Source organism: Labrus mixtus, chromosome 14, assembly GCF_963584025.1.
Source record: "Labrus mixtus chromosome 14, fLabMix1.1, whole genome shotgun sequence".
In the NCBI taxonomy this organism is placed as follows: domain Eukaryota; kingdom Metazoa; phylum Chordata; class Actinopteri; order Labriformes; family Labridae; genus Labrus; species Labrus mixtus.
In genome coordinates, this window is record NC_083625.1 from 1,087,434 (window position 1) to 1,102,433 (window position 15,000).

General features: G+C 44.3%; 2 protein-coding genes across 2 annotated transcripts in view; one reads left to right on the plus strand and one right to left on the minus strand.

Annotated features, from left to right (window-relative positions):
• LOC132988636 (heart- and neural crest derivatives-expressed protein 1-like) overlaps positions 1-15,000 on the plus strand; it is a 449,400-nt gene that overhangs the window by 406,898 nt on the left and 27,502 nt on the right. The window lies entirely within an intron of this gene.
• Positions 1-15,000, minus strand: part of LOC132988613 (polypeptide N-acetylgalactosaminyltransferase 10-like) — a 64,632-nt gene that overhangs the window by 10,556 nt on the left and 39,076 nt on the right. The window contains exons 5-7 of the mRNA XM_061056140.1: positions 8,564-8,749; positions 6,612-6,795; positions 3,529-3,646 (exon numbers count right to left, since the gene is read on the minus strand). Of these exons, the coding sequence (XP_060912123.1) occupies positions 3,529-3,646; positions 6,612-6,795; positions 8,564-8,749 (488 nt within the window). The remainder of the gene's footprint in view (positions 1-3,528; positions 3,647-6,611; positions 6,796-8,563; positions 8,750-15,000) is intronic.

Below are 15,000 nucleotides of genomic sequence, written 5' to 3' on the forward strand. Positions count from 1 at the left end.
GAGATCTTAAGGCAGAAGGGACCAAAGCTGATACCCAAGAGGTTCCAGTATTCCCCCAATGGAGGCCTGATAGGACTATATGATACCTCTCTGATCTGATTCTGCCCTGCATACTCTAAGGAGGCATCCTTTCCCTTCTTCACCCTGTACACCAACAGCTGCATGCCAGGCAACTCTCATTCAAGCTCTAAAAGTTAATTTACCTCGTCCCTAGAAGGAATGAGTCCACCTATAGAAGTCCGCCTTCATACGCAGGCTAATGGATGCCCCAATACGACCTGCTGCAGAAATGTGACTGACAAGCTAGTCATGAAGATAAGGAACAACAGAGGACGTTTGTACAGGATGTTTCCCCAGGATTGTTGAGGATTTAACATATTCATGGTGCCCAGAAGTTCAAGATAATTATTAAGACTTGAATGCATACTGGATTCTGTTTTGAAAGATTGATGTCTTCAGAAGGATGCACATGTTTTTGGGCTGAGCTCCACAGACAGAGTAAAGGAGGTGAACCAGTGAATCTCTGACCATAACTAAAATATACTCTCTCTGCAAAGGCCGTTAAACCACCCAGGCACATCCGGCCCTTAGACTCTGAGTTGCCATCATTTTTCACTGCAGCAGCAGCGTCCCCTCCCTCCCCCCCTACTCTGTGTGCTGCAGATGAAGCTCCAACACCAGCCAACAGACTCGGATCACACAGGAGAACAAAAACTACAGAACAACAGACTTTACTCCGCCTGCATGAATAAAACATGGAGCTTCAAGACGAAAGTCCAGCACTGACTAAAAGTGCGACTGAAAACCTCAATTGTCTCCGTTGGCGTCGTTGGATAAATAAAACATAAATGCATGCAGTGTTTCAGCGTCTCCTGTGTCCGACCAAACCGAAAGGCCAGAAGCATTAAACGAGAGACTTTGAATGGTTCAAGGTTAGCGTTGGATGTTACATCGATCTGAATGGACTGACAGTGCGCTGGGTTACATGTGGACTTCTTTTGGGTTCAGCTTGTTGTGACGACTCAAACAGAAAGTTGGTGATAAGCACGATGGATAACGTCCACCTCATCGACCCTGAAAGTGTTTTTTCTGTCAGACCGTTTGATGGTGGTGTCATGTAGTGTCGTAGTACTCGAAATTGGTCTTGGTCTTGAGAGCACTTTCTTAAGGTCTTTTACTCGGTCTTGTCTCGGTCCCAGACTAGGTGGAGTTAGTGACACGCCCCCGGCACACAAGATGATGATTATCAGTGATATTTATGGTCTTGGTCTTGAGTCGACCCCTAAATGTCTTGGTCTTGACTGGGTCTTTTTCCCTGTCTTGGTCTTGGTGCACTCTGGTCTCGGGTATGTCTTGGTCTTGACTCGGTCTTGATCCTTAATGTCTTCTTGTCTCGGTCTTTGCCCTGCCTTGGTCTTGGTCTTGAGTCGACCACTAAATGTCTTGGTCTTGACTGGGTCTTTGTCCCTGTCTTGGTCTTGTCTCGGTCTTGGAGCACTCTGGTCTCGGGTATGTCTTACTCTTGGTCTTGTCTAGGTCTTGCCCTGCCCTGCCTTGGTCTTGGTCTTGAGTCGACCCCTAAATGTCTTGGTCTTGGTCTTGGGTATGTCTTGGTCTTGGGTATGTCTTGGTCTTGATCCCTAAATGTCTTGGTCTCGTCTGGGTCTTTGTCCCTGTCTCGGTCTTGGAGCACTCTGGTCTCGGGTATGTCTTTGTCTCGGTTATTCTGGACTACAACTCTAGTATCATGGGAGCTCTGAGAGGTGTTCATGACTCATTTCTGAAACAGTCTTGAATAACAAAAAATCATCATCTAATTATTATTTTAATGTTTGCTTTTTAAAAAAAGTTTCACTCCAGCCGACTCTTACTCCAAATAACAGCTTTTTTTCCGGCTCCATCCAGGGAGGTTTAATTATTTTTGTGCCTCCAGAGCGGCTCTGTCTCTGAGAAATGTTTGCATAACAGAAAGTCCAATCTGCGGGTGGGAAATAAAAAAGATCCAGCAGTCAGTTTTACGGCTCGCTCTATCCTCTCGCTCGGCTTGTGAGGTCAGATTGCCTCTGCGCTCGGTGAGATTATTTCACTGTGTGAGTAGACAGTTCCCAATGTTCCCACCGCAGTGTGACCAGGATGGAGCCTTTTTGATTAAGTGAATGCAGTGATTGTGTTTCACATGTGAGCAGGACCTGGCAGTGTGGTTGTAAGGATTAGTAAGAGAGCCTGTTAATCTTCTCACCTCAGGAGATTGGATGTCTGCGCTCTATCAGCTAATGGGGATCTTAATAAAAAGGAAACCAAATTGAATATCTGAGGGCAATAAGTAGACCTAGGAGGCACAGCTGGGCATGTGCTGATAGCAAAAAATTTAATAGCATGATAATCTTGGCTCAAATAATAACCTTGGACGAGGATATTATCTCAGTAATTACTTAAATAAGATGAAAAGCTTCACAACAATATTAAAACATTAGAGGGGTTTTGAACCAGGCTCAGCAATGGGGGTCGAGGCGGGTCGATTGTTCCTCTCCAGCTTCATAAAGAAGAAATCCTCAGGGTCTTTAAAATGCTCAGGGTCAGGGTGGCACTACAGTCCTCCATCTCAGAGGGTCAGTCAGTGTGTTTACATGGGACAGCTTGATAAAGCCATATACCGATTTGCTACTCGAACGGACAGCTGTCACTTGTCTGAGTTTATATTCCGATCAGAGAATCGTATAAATGGCCAGAGCATGGCTGACTCCCCTTTCAACAAGTGGTTATAGAGCCACTTCCTGTTGCAAGAACAAACTTTCTGACGGCATTCAAACAAAGATGGCGTACGAGGAGATGGACGTCGCTACAGCTACATACATTATTTACATTCTAATAATTCACATTAGAAGAACAGCGGATCTTTTGGCTGCAGCGATAACAGCAGAAGGACGTCGTTTCCGGGCAACAACACTACTATTTATTACGTCGTCTCCTTCCACTTCCGAGTGAAAGCCCCGGCGGAAATTCTCGAGCATGCGCAGAACGGGAAATCCGATTCCGATACGATGACTGAGTTTACACGCCGTTAGTTTGCTGACTATGAACGACTTATTGAGGTGTTCTTTTCCGATGATGAGATGTCCGTTATGGTCAGATGTAGGTCGGACTAACATGTTTACATGCATTTAAAAAGTCCAAACAGTGTCTGATACGATCAGAAATTTGAATATCTGGCGCCATGTAGCCCTACTGAGCGTCCACACCGACATACAACCATATGAGCAACAGTGATTACACCTTAGCTGCATTTTGAACATAAGCATAACAAATGGTGTTTCCAGTTTAGATTAGCAGTCGTGATAAAAACTCAGGACTTCAATCCAAGCCTGCAGGATCAGTAAGTGTGTTGTTTTTTTGGAACAGGTCTGGCCATGTATAACTCAAGCTCAAAAGGAAACGACAAACTGAGCAGGATTCTCAAAGACATATATTATGTGTTCGACCCTGATGTAATGATGAAGCGGCTCAAGTCACCGTCCTTCTATCCTTTACCTTGAAGGAGATCTCGTACTGCTCTCCTCCCCAGATCTCAAGACCCGTGTCATATCCTCCCAGCTCCCAGAACCACTTCCTGTCCACGGCAAACAGTCCGCCTGCCATCACCGGTGACCTGCAGAGACAGGAAATACAACACAGACATTCATTAATACAACCACGACAACATCTGTCAGCTCATCACTTTGAGTAAAACACAACGGTGAGGACTGAAAATCAAGCTTCTCCTCAAACAACTGAAATTCCAATGGGAACTTTTAAGAACATTTTTAGTTGTCTACAAGAGATTTGATTTCAAGATAGCATGAGCAGATATAAGAGATATATTCTTTTGTGGGGCACTTTCTTGAAACTTCCTGTACGGGTCTTCTCACTTCTGGAGAAGCTGTTCACAAAGTTGCTCTGCTCATATTGTTTGCAGTTATCACTGTAGGAAAAAGAGAGAGTAGATTTTGGTGTTCTTGTGTGTCTTCAAAAAGCTGTGAGCTCATGTAGTCATCGTACCAAATCTATTTGAGCAACTGCATCTCCTTATGGGTCCACGTCTGTCCACATTTCATCATGCTGCTGTGGTGGTAATGACAGACTAGCAATCCTACCCATAATGCACCTTGTTCATTTTACAGGTTAGGTGAGATATACAGTCGTCGCCTTGTAAGGGTAAGGGAAAAAAACAGTCTTTACTTTTTACAAGCAGACAGAATCCAAAAAACAGGAACAGGCAAAGTCGACATCAAAAACACAGCAGAAGTCGATAAAAAGTGATCCAAGAGAAACAAAAGGCTTGTACGCTTCACACAGAGGTCAAAGACGAACTGGCACAGAAGGAAGGGAAGCCACAGACTAAATACTAAGGTGAGGGGGAAGACAACGAGATGCAGCGGGGAACAATCAGGGCGGGGGAGACAATCACACAGGTGGGAAACACATGAGGGCAGGAAGTGAAGGATCTGAAATGAGAGGAGAGGTTAGTGACCCAAAATAGGAAATAATACAAGTAGAAATTAAAACATAACCTAAGACACAGAGCTGGACATGACAACAATTCAAAAATCTTCACATAAGACATCAGAAGCATCAAAACAAAGGGAAGAAGAATGTCTTACTAGAGTCTTACTTTCCTGACTGACACAGATTCACAGACTGGTTTTGAATAATCGAAAATAAATAAATTTTACAATAAAGATAAAGATAAACTTTATGATTTTGTTTTTGTCACAACAGCTCAAGAAACAGGAATATAATTATCAAAAAATAACAAGAAGTTAAAAATCAAACATATTTACATCAGTTAAATAAAGGGATAAAAAATACAATAATAGAATAATACAAGGTATGTACACTTCCACTTGTGGAAAGAGTTATTGTTATTAATATATATATATGTATATATCATGATAAAAATGAATCCCAGAACATCTTCTCAAGTATGTGGGCTCACAGTTTGCTCAGTCGGTGTTCTGACACATCCCTGAGGAGCCCTGGAAACCCCACCCAGGGGTGCTGTGGTGGTGAAATCCGGTGAAAATTGAGAATTGTGTTTGGGTCTGTCAATGGATAGAGCTTGAAATCGGGGAGATAGAGAGAGAGTGACATGTGGTAAAGGAGCCACAGGACGTTTACATCAGTGTTCTTGGTGTAAGGAGGCAGAAAGGTTACACTGACCTTGACCTTTTGTCTGCCAAAGTTTGAACTGTCATCCCGGGGTCAAGGTGGAAATGTTTGTCAAATGCAAACAGAAGAAACATTAAAAACACTGAAGAAAAAAAGAAGGCTTCAGGTGTAAAAATAAAAAAAAGGTTTCTGTTGTCACAGCGAGATTCTTTCCAACCTTTTCACCCGTGTAGAAGAAAAACTGCAGAAACTCGGCGGCTTTCACCGTGGGACTCGTATCTGTGCTCACCGCTCAGGAAGCGTGGGAAGCCCCCCCCCCCCCCCCCCCCCCGAGTGTTCCTCGCTGCTGACTGTACAGGAGCTGCCCTGTTTGCCTTTAATTGATCCTCCTCAGGGACGACTTTGGCGAGAGCAGACTACCTGCTGGCTGCCTGCCTCCGACTTCTACCTGATGAGAAAGCTCGTAACTATGACAACCTGCAAGTGTGTATTGGGATGTTTCTGCACAGAGGAAGGCTGCATTTCTTTTTTTTTTAGGGGGGGGGAGAAAAAAGATGAGAAAAATCCAATTGCGTTTTGATTGATTGCTGAGATCAGTGTTCCATTAATGGGGTTTAAGGAAGGCATGTGGTGGAGATTGTCGGTTTCCTCTCAAAAAGAAATCAAATATATTATTTGTGTGTGTCTGCACCTGCTGCCCCAATTTCCCTGCCTCAGGTGTGCTGCAGCTTAAATCAAGTGCGGCGGTGATAGAGCAGCTAACAAGCCGTGCACCTCAGCAGCACACAGAGCTTGTCACAGCAGACAGAAGCCACACGGCTCTGTTGTGGGTTAATTGGTTCTGCACTGTTCAGAGCATCTTCATTATCTGCAGAGAAATAGAGGCACAGTAAATGCATGCACTCTGACTCGCCGTCTGCAGCTCTGTAGATTGTTTTCTTGCTCTTATTTCCGACTCTCTGCTTCTCTGTCATTTCAATATTTCATCCTGTCGGCTCTGAAAAGTTACAGTGGAATCAATCCAAGACTCAGACTCCACAGTGAAGAACGTACATACTGTATGTAAAAAAAAAAAACTCTCAGACAAGCCCTGCAGCAGAATCCACTTCTCAGCCTACAGTACATATGTTTACACTTTGTTTCACACAATAGTCTCGTAAACAATACTTCCCCTCAATATGCTCAAACTGAGCCATCTGTGCCACAGCATCAGAGTGCAGGAAGCACACGTTGAACATATTGGACATGAAAATCAACATCTAGGAAGATTTTGCTACAGGAGTGATCAGAGAAGATTTTGTGTACGGCCATTTTTCCCTGACCAAAGACTGTGTTTTCAGTCGTGCTTTTGAGTTCAATTACCTGTGGTTCTGTTACAATTGTCTTGGTGCTGAAATGTGAGATGTACATAAACGTGCCTCCCTGTAGGACACTGACGGACGAGTCTAACTTGTGTTGTCACTCACTCAAAAGGTTCACTGGCGTCGTCCCTCTGCAGCTCCGGAGGGATGGGAATCCGCTTGTAGTACATCTCCCAGTCAAACGCTCCTCTCATGGCGTCCCCTGCCTGCGTGTCGTAGCCAAAGTTATCGTGGTCGATCACGTCGATCATCGGGCACACGATGGTCTTCCTGTTCTGGGCGATTCGGTCTGAGAGACACAGAGAGGGAGGAAGATGATCGGTGTTAAAGGCTTTTTGATCCAGCAGATGTCGCCCTTGAGCACCAGCATGAAACCAAAACAACTCGCGCTGCATTGTTGTGTTAGCATGCTAATGCTAGCGATCTTTATTATGCTCGTATCTTCACACTGCATGTAAATTTACCTGAAATGAGCGTGATCTAGAAACACAGTTAAGCAGTGAGTACAGTATGTTATTCTTCTTTTCTCTAGTCCCTCAATTAAACAACTTTTATACACGAGAGGAGGAGTCAGCCGGCCGTCCTGGCGATGTAAACAAAGTGAAGATAGGACTCTGAAAACATCACAGACAGTGGGACTCGGGTGTTACACCCATTGTAGACAGTCATGACTCACAGAGTTATTTTCAGAGGATATACCTGATTTATACATTTAAGTGTGAAAAATCACATAGAAAGACTTATTAGTGTCCACTGTATCTTATTTATCTACAGGCTACAACACAAGACAGTAAAATCAAAACCTTCCTGTAGCACGCACGAGAGAGAGTGACTCATAGTCTGTCGTTCATCGGTAAACATAACTCTTGGTTTCAAAAATCAAGAAGATACAAGAGAGGGAAACGTATGTTAGAGAAATACCAAGATGAGTCTGCAGAGGGCGCTAATCATCTTTTTCTGCAAATCACGTAATAGATCCCCAATATGAAACCAAGAATTTCACCAGGCAGCTTCAAGCCCCCTCCCCCCCGGCAGCCCTGCAGCGTTCTGCCAATACAGGCTGTTGCCATGGTGATATCAAAAGCAGTCTGCAATTAGGTGGAAAAAAAAGCAAGTGGTGCTATCTGCTCTCACTGTGCACGACCAATGTTTCAAACATGCCAGAAATTCATCCAAACAGTCGGGAGCAGCATACTGGGCCGTGATTGGCTCTCATGCCTCCATGTTCACCAATTGGCATGCAACATGAGATTGAGGGTGCAACTCAAAAATGGGGTCAAAATCAGCCTGGAATCGTACAGTGTGTCCCCGGCTTAAGCTAGTACTTTATCATTTCTGCTTCACATCTTCTTTAATTAACTATGTTTATTTTACACTATGGTGCTTATTGTGGGTGAAATGAAGGATAAAGCAGGAGGCGGGGCTACCTGTGATTGACATGTCTCAGAGGAAAACAACAACCACTCTTAAATATTTAAAAAGGGGCTGTAGTCCTCATCACAGCGGCTGTGGGTTTGAATCTGACCCCGCCTCTCTGCTGCATGACACCCCCACTCTCTACTCCCAACACTTCCTGTCTCTCTTCAGCTCGCTCTAAAGGCAAAACTTGGCAAAAAAATATAACTTAATATTCAAAGAATTGGTGCATAAAAAACAATAAAAAAAAACATTGTACCTGCAGAAAGTCAACACTTTGTGATATGAAAGTTAGAAAATGTTCCCTCAGATATTTTTTTTTACCCGTTTTCTAGCTCGAGTCACAAACAAAAATAAATAAAACAAAAGCCTGTTAGTTTCACAAAGTCGTTTCCCGAGTTCTGTGTACAAAGTCTGAGTGGAGGTAATGTGAGTCGCAGGGTTTGTCGGGGAATGTGGCTCCATGTTGGGCGGGCCCCCTGCAGGGAGACAGAGCTGAACCACAGTCCCTAATGGACAGAGATAATTGAGAAAGTTTCACTGATTGGGTGCAGATCTATGAGGCAGACGAGAGAGTGCACTGTGTGTGTGTGTGTGTGTGTGTGTGTGTGTGTGTGTGTGTGTGTGTGTGTGTTTCTCACCCAGCAGTGGAGGCAGCCAGTTGACGTTGGCCTCACAGTGAGAGTCCAGGAAGGTGATGACTTCTCCTTTGGCGGCTCCGGCTCCCAGCAGGCGAGTCCTGATAAGCCCCTCCCTCTTCTTAGTTCTCAGGATGCGAACCTTCGGCATCCGAGTCATGTACTCCTCCAGCGCCCCCTTAAGATGCTCTGCAGAGAGAGAGGAAGAGGGCGAGATATAATCAGCGATATAGAATCAGCTGCTCCATCTGTCCAGTCCCTGAAGTCCGCACCCTGGGTGTCATTCAGGACTCCAAATCCATCACCAAGTCTGCATCCCACCATCAAAAAAACATCTCCAGACTCCGGCCATCACTCACAGACCCCTAAGCAGAATCCCTAATGCACGCCTTCATCACTTCCTGTCTGGATTATTTTATTGGAGTCCTGTTCGGGGTACGCAGCAAAGCTCTGGACCGGCTCCAGTATGTGCAGAACTTCACCTTTACTAAGCCCTGGCAGCACATCACCTCCCCCACCATAATCCACCTTCACTGACTCCCAGTCAACACCTGCATCACATAAAATCCTCCTCCCTACCTACACACCTCAGCATGTAGGCCTTTCACCCCCTAGTACCTCTCTGGCCTCCTTCACCCCTAGAGAACAAACCATATGACGTGTTTTTGTAGACCAACCCGGAAGTAGCATCACCACGGGGTCTAACCAGAATCCTCCTCTGGGATGTTTTCATTGGATTTTGGATCACTGCAGAAAATAATCTCTGTGTTAAACACACATTTCTGAAGCGTAGGCGTTTTGTTCAGCAGGATAATCTTCACAGATGAACGCCATTTTTATGATGTTTGAAGCGTTAATGCGGCCGACAGAAGTAAAAAGCTAACGTTATGCTAAAGCTAACTACTCCACGGTGGGATGATTGTGACGTCACTAGCGTTCAGCTTCAGACGATCTCCGATAAACTAATCCACGTAGCTTAATAAATAGTTTACTAACATAATATTCACCTCAACCTAAAGATTAAACCTACAGGAGACATCTCCGACTAGTGAGAGAGTTCCCGCCCTCTGTGTCCGGCGTGATGACGTTTAATGTCCCCGACAACCGCTGTAGTCACATTTAGCCACTTGTTAGCAACCGCCTTTTTAAAGACGAGTAAAAACTTCAAACTTCACAAGTGGAGGTATTACCTAACGTAGTTTATGTGGTCTAACAAAACACCAACATCTCTTCAGGTTAACCACAGACCTTATTTCAGGAGTCTAACCACAAACACATTCAAAATCCACGTTGACTTTTAGACGTTAGACGCCATGGCGCTCAAATGCTAACTTACTTCTTACGGGTTCCTGTGTTCCTGTGGCGCTCTAAAGGCCGACCCGAAACCTTCGATACTCAGACACTGGTTTGCTCTTTATTCCCCACACCAACCTGCAGAGCCCCCCCCCCCCCCCCCCCCCCCCCCCTCTGGAACTCTCTCCCAATAATCCACAATGCTACATCCTTCCAAGATATTATTATTAATTTTATTATATAGAAACTTTTCTCATAAACAACCATGATGACAACATGTTTACTGGCTCAGACTGCAGGACAATCTGGATACAAAAAGCACCTCTGAGTTGTGACCCAAACGTCGACCTCTGGGCCTCAGCTGTTTGAAATAAGTGTAAAAAAGAAGTGTTGATGTGGTGAGTTCAGATTTATTCACAGCCTGGTCGACTCTGCAGTGGTTACTGCAGTGCTTTGTGATAAACTGGCACCTCTTTCCAGGATGTATACCTCCCCTTCTTGCACAGTGCTTGCTGGCATTTTGGATATTCTCCAGCCCGCACCGACACTCTGCACAGATAAGAGGTTTAAAGATGGACAGATACTTCAGAGGCAGGGAAGGATGGATTCAAGCTGGGTAACTTTTTCAGTCACAAAAGTTCAGCGGGTTCTCGTTTTCTCACTGTCCACTTATATCTACTCCTTTTATATTTAGTATTTTAAGTTAAGCTTTAAGTTGTATATAAATTGACACTTTATATTTTAGGTTTCACTGTTGTTAATTTACTGCTCTGTGTGCCTTTGAATTGGGACAAATAAAGTTTTTTGAATTTGAATTTGAATTCTTTACATAACAAAGCTCCAACATGGTGTTAGAACAAATAACTTCTTCTTCTGTGCCGTCACCTTGTTCATGCAGATGTGGAATCTGATCAGTTGAATAAGACTGAAAAGCAGCAGGGATTGATATATTTGCAAATGCATTGTGGGAATTTTTGTGGGCCTGACATGAGGAAGTCAATGCTTTTTACCGTTGGGGTAATTTCCTTTTACGACTACATTTCCTTCGACTGCTGGATGTGTCTCTGATGTGGGTGCAGCCGTTGTGTACATAGATGTCGGGAGCTACATAAGAAGCGTTTTCACATTGATGCACGATTGCTCCCCTCTCCCCCACTACTTGTTTGCGTTCACATTAGTTGTGTATGTTCACACTCCGATACAGCAGGGGGCAGTATGCACATAGCTGGTTCTGCAAATCTGCCAAAAAAAGCAGAAAGAATAAGATGTAACCATGGCAACCACTCACAGACTCCATCCAGAGTCCATCCTGCTAACTGTGGATGTTTTTGTTATTTCTGAGTTGCATCAACGACCCTTCTTCCTGCGTCCACATCCACCGTGCAGGGGGCCCGTGCTGCATGGAGACGACGGCTTTTTGAAGCGACAGGAGGACGTTTTAAATGACGTCATAAAGCGGTCCACTTCCTGGTTTGAGCACGATTGCGTTCACATCTCCATGCTGGAGTAAACATGAATCATGCCTGAGACCTCCTCTTCAAGTGGACTCGGGCACAGTACCTGAGGACGGTACAGACTGTACTATCTAAGGGTTTTCATTGAACACTTGGGTCCATTCATCACTCTGAGTTCATCACTTCAGAGATTTAACGTCTCGATGAGTATTTCCCCTCACGTGCATGACGAGTAAAAGAATATGCATGAGTAAATAAAAACTCTGAGGCTTGTTTTGTGTGTCGTATTCATGTGTTTGCAACGGCTTATAAATCCATATTCTTTCTTCATCAACTCATCTAAGTAACTTTTTATTCCCTGAATATTATTTCCATTTTCTATCAGAGAAAAAAAATCACAATCTCAAAGCAGAGTAATTCTCTCAGTTTCTGGTAGATGGACGTTTAATTCTGAAGGCAACAATTTGCCCCGCGATTGCCCTGCAATCAAATCGCATCCATCACAGCAATCAAGTCAAAGAGCTGTGTGTCTGCACAGTTTAGCTCCCATTAGCCCTAAAGGGATGTTGAATAAATGGCCTTTAATGGAGAGAAAGCTTTCACATGTAGACGAGATCTCCATTTATTGTTAGGACGCTTTTACGTTGAGATTTAAGAGCAATAATCCGCGATAAAACGTCCATCATCTCTTTGACTTACTGGTTGGAGGGAAATTAAAAACTTGGTATTTTTAGAAAGGGAGTTTTGTTTTTGTGGCAGATTTCCTTCGACCTTGGAAGAGGAGACTTCTGAGAGCGTCTGACTGCGGTGTGTTTTTTATATGTTTGTCTTTAAAGTGCCATGAAGAGCCTTCAGGTAACGCTTCGGTCTAAACGTGATACTCCCTGCGACGATGGTGCAATCCACCGCGTCTCAATGAAGGAGGAGGTAGGAGCCTCCCCATCGCGGTGAGAAAATTGGATTTTATACACTTGAATCTCATTCTTGAGGATAAGAGCACGAGCCCTCAGAGCTCTGAATAGAAAATCATTTCTGAAGCAGTCAAAACATGAAATATAACTTTGACAGCTTCTTTACAAAAAGCCACAATACTGGTGGAGAGAGCGAGCGAGAGAGAGAGAGAGCGAGAGAGGCTGTGAGAAGCTGAAAAGTCGACCTTTTAACTTCATCTGTTGGAAACTTTCTTTGCTTTCATGTCAGCTGCAGATAGAAGTGAGCTGGAGTTGACAGCAAGTGAGATAAACAGAAAGGGAAAATAGTCTGAGAGGCTACAGTTTGAATAGAGATGTACACGACCTGCAGCGAGAGGGAAAATTACGACTTTTTATGCTATAATGGCGGAGGAAGATTTGGGCTTCTGAACATCAGAAAAAAGTGTCAAAACCTTCTTTCAGTTTCCTCACTCTGCTCTGTCTCATCTTTAACTCTTCAAAACTGATGTTGTCTTTTAAGATCATGATGTGTCGGCCTTTCTTTATATATTACTTATAACTTTATATATTACACAGCAACTCATCACACATGTTTTGTGGATGGTCCAGGGGCGTAGACAGGAAGTGATTACTGGATAGGGTTAGGGGTTTGTCAAGCGTCTGAAGTACAAATCAAATCTTTTGCATTCTGATTCAACTGGGTGTCATGTGTGAAACAAAGAGATGAGTCCTCTGATCACACCTGATATAAGACGTCTACCCTGCCGCCAGGCGCGTCTCACCTGTGGGTGTTGTGGGTGTTCAAAACGTATTTTCATCCCCCACACTTTTTACCAGTGGAGTCATCGATGAAAACCTATTGGTCAAGTCAGATTTATTAAGTGACAGTTAAGCCAATCTTAGCTGTTCGGTTACAGTTAAAGCACGGTAAAGTTACCTGCATTTAATCCTCCTGTCACTCATCACAGGCTGAGTCAGAGCTCACAGCTAACACATGCTACATGTAGCATCCTTCAGAAAGAGAGTTAGTCACCCAAACATGTTTTTAAGATAAATCCACCTCACAAAACGTGTAAAAGTGTAATATTTTCTCCTCTTGGTTGTTCTTTTAGCTGTGTTTATTTACTCCTGTAACTTCACGATGTACCGGAAGTCCCCTTTGCAGTTTTTCAAAATAAAAGCACATTATATTTGAAGACCGGAAATAAAGAGACTGAGGCATGAGGCAATAAGAAAAGCAAAATAAAAGCATCACAAAGAGCAGTTTTGAATCTGGTTTTTAGAGCTAACTGGGTTACTCACAATGGATGTTCATAAAGTGTCTGATTATCTTTTGTAACTTTGTCTTGTTGTCTGATGTGTCAGCTAACACAGTTATTGGACATTAAATGAAACAGAATGTGTTGATTTGCTAGAGGGTGGTAATATACTAGCATCAGAACACCCGCACTTTTAAAATCGCTGCTCCACCCCTGCCTGCAGCATAAGGACGCAGGATAAGGACGCAGCATAAGGACGCAGCATAAGGACGCAGGATGAGTCTCCATACTGTGATCAGCTCAGCTAACAACCGACCTTCCCCTCAATCTGATCTCTTCACTTCCAGCCGAGTGTTTCTTCTCTCACCCTCCCCTCCTCTATCACCTCATCAAAGACAAATCTCTGATCTAATCCGTCCATCTTTGATTGTTTTGGTTTTTTTAGATTTATGTGACATCCTTTTCAAGTTCTCTTTCGGCCCTGAAGGTCAGCCATCTTTATTTTTGCGTCACTGTTTATTGTGTGGCGCACAGCAGCCGACCTGCCGGCTGTAAAGTGTGTCATTGCAACAAGGGCAGAAGGTCACCGCGGGGGGGTTGGCATCCAGCTGTGAGGCCGAAAGGGCGAGCTGTCCGGCCCGTGTGTCCATGCAATAAATCAACTCGTTAAAAAACTGACCGTTACAAGCCCGACTCTGACGCTTTCTAAACGCTCACCCCTGAGCAAAGTGACGCTTACATCATCCTGCTAATGACAGGAAGCTCGGTTAAAATTAATCAAGGGAAGACTCGCCCCGCGTGTGAAGAGAGCTCGTACGGGAAGAGGGGTTTGGGGAGGGGGGGGGGGGAGAAAGATCAGAGTGTTTAATTATGATTGGATAATTTTCACTGAATAAATTGGAATACGGCTCACACACTGTTTACCGACAGCAAGGAGGCAATTAATCACGCTAATGAGAGCGAGCTGATGTCGGCAAACACATTAGTCTTTATTAGAATGTGAGGCGGGGGAGATCGGAGGGGCTAAAGGAGCGAGGGTGTCGGGGGTCATTTCACAGCGTGAGGCGACGAGGAACCTCATCACACACACACATGCAGGTTTGGGTGATAAAAGTCTAGACCGTTTCATCAGAGTCGACTTGAACTCACCTGAACTCGCCGCCTCTCTGTTTGTCTGCCCCCCCCGCAGACCGTCACTCGTCTATTCAGCGGCGGCCCTCTCTCATTTGCTCACACGGCGCCGTGAGCACCTCAAACATGAATTAGAAGATGAAACACTCGGCGGTCACACATGTGAAATGCACATGTGTTTTTAGCTTACGTTTGTCTTTGCTTTGATGCTCAGTGACCTGAAACAACACCAGCTGATGTTTAAAGGAGCAGTCTGTCAATTCAGCTCGTTCACTGCATTGCAACCACTGAATCTGTAAAATGACCCTTTCAGTGAATCAGGTACACAGACGAGGACTTCTACAATTCACTTTAGCAGACGCTTTTTATCC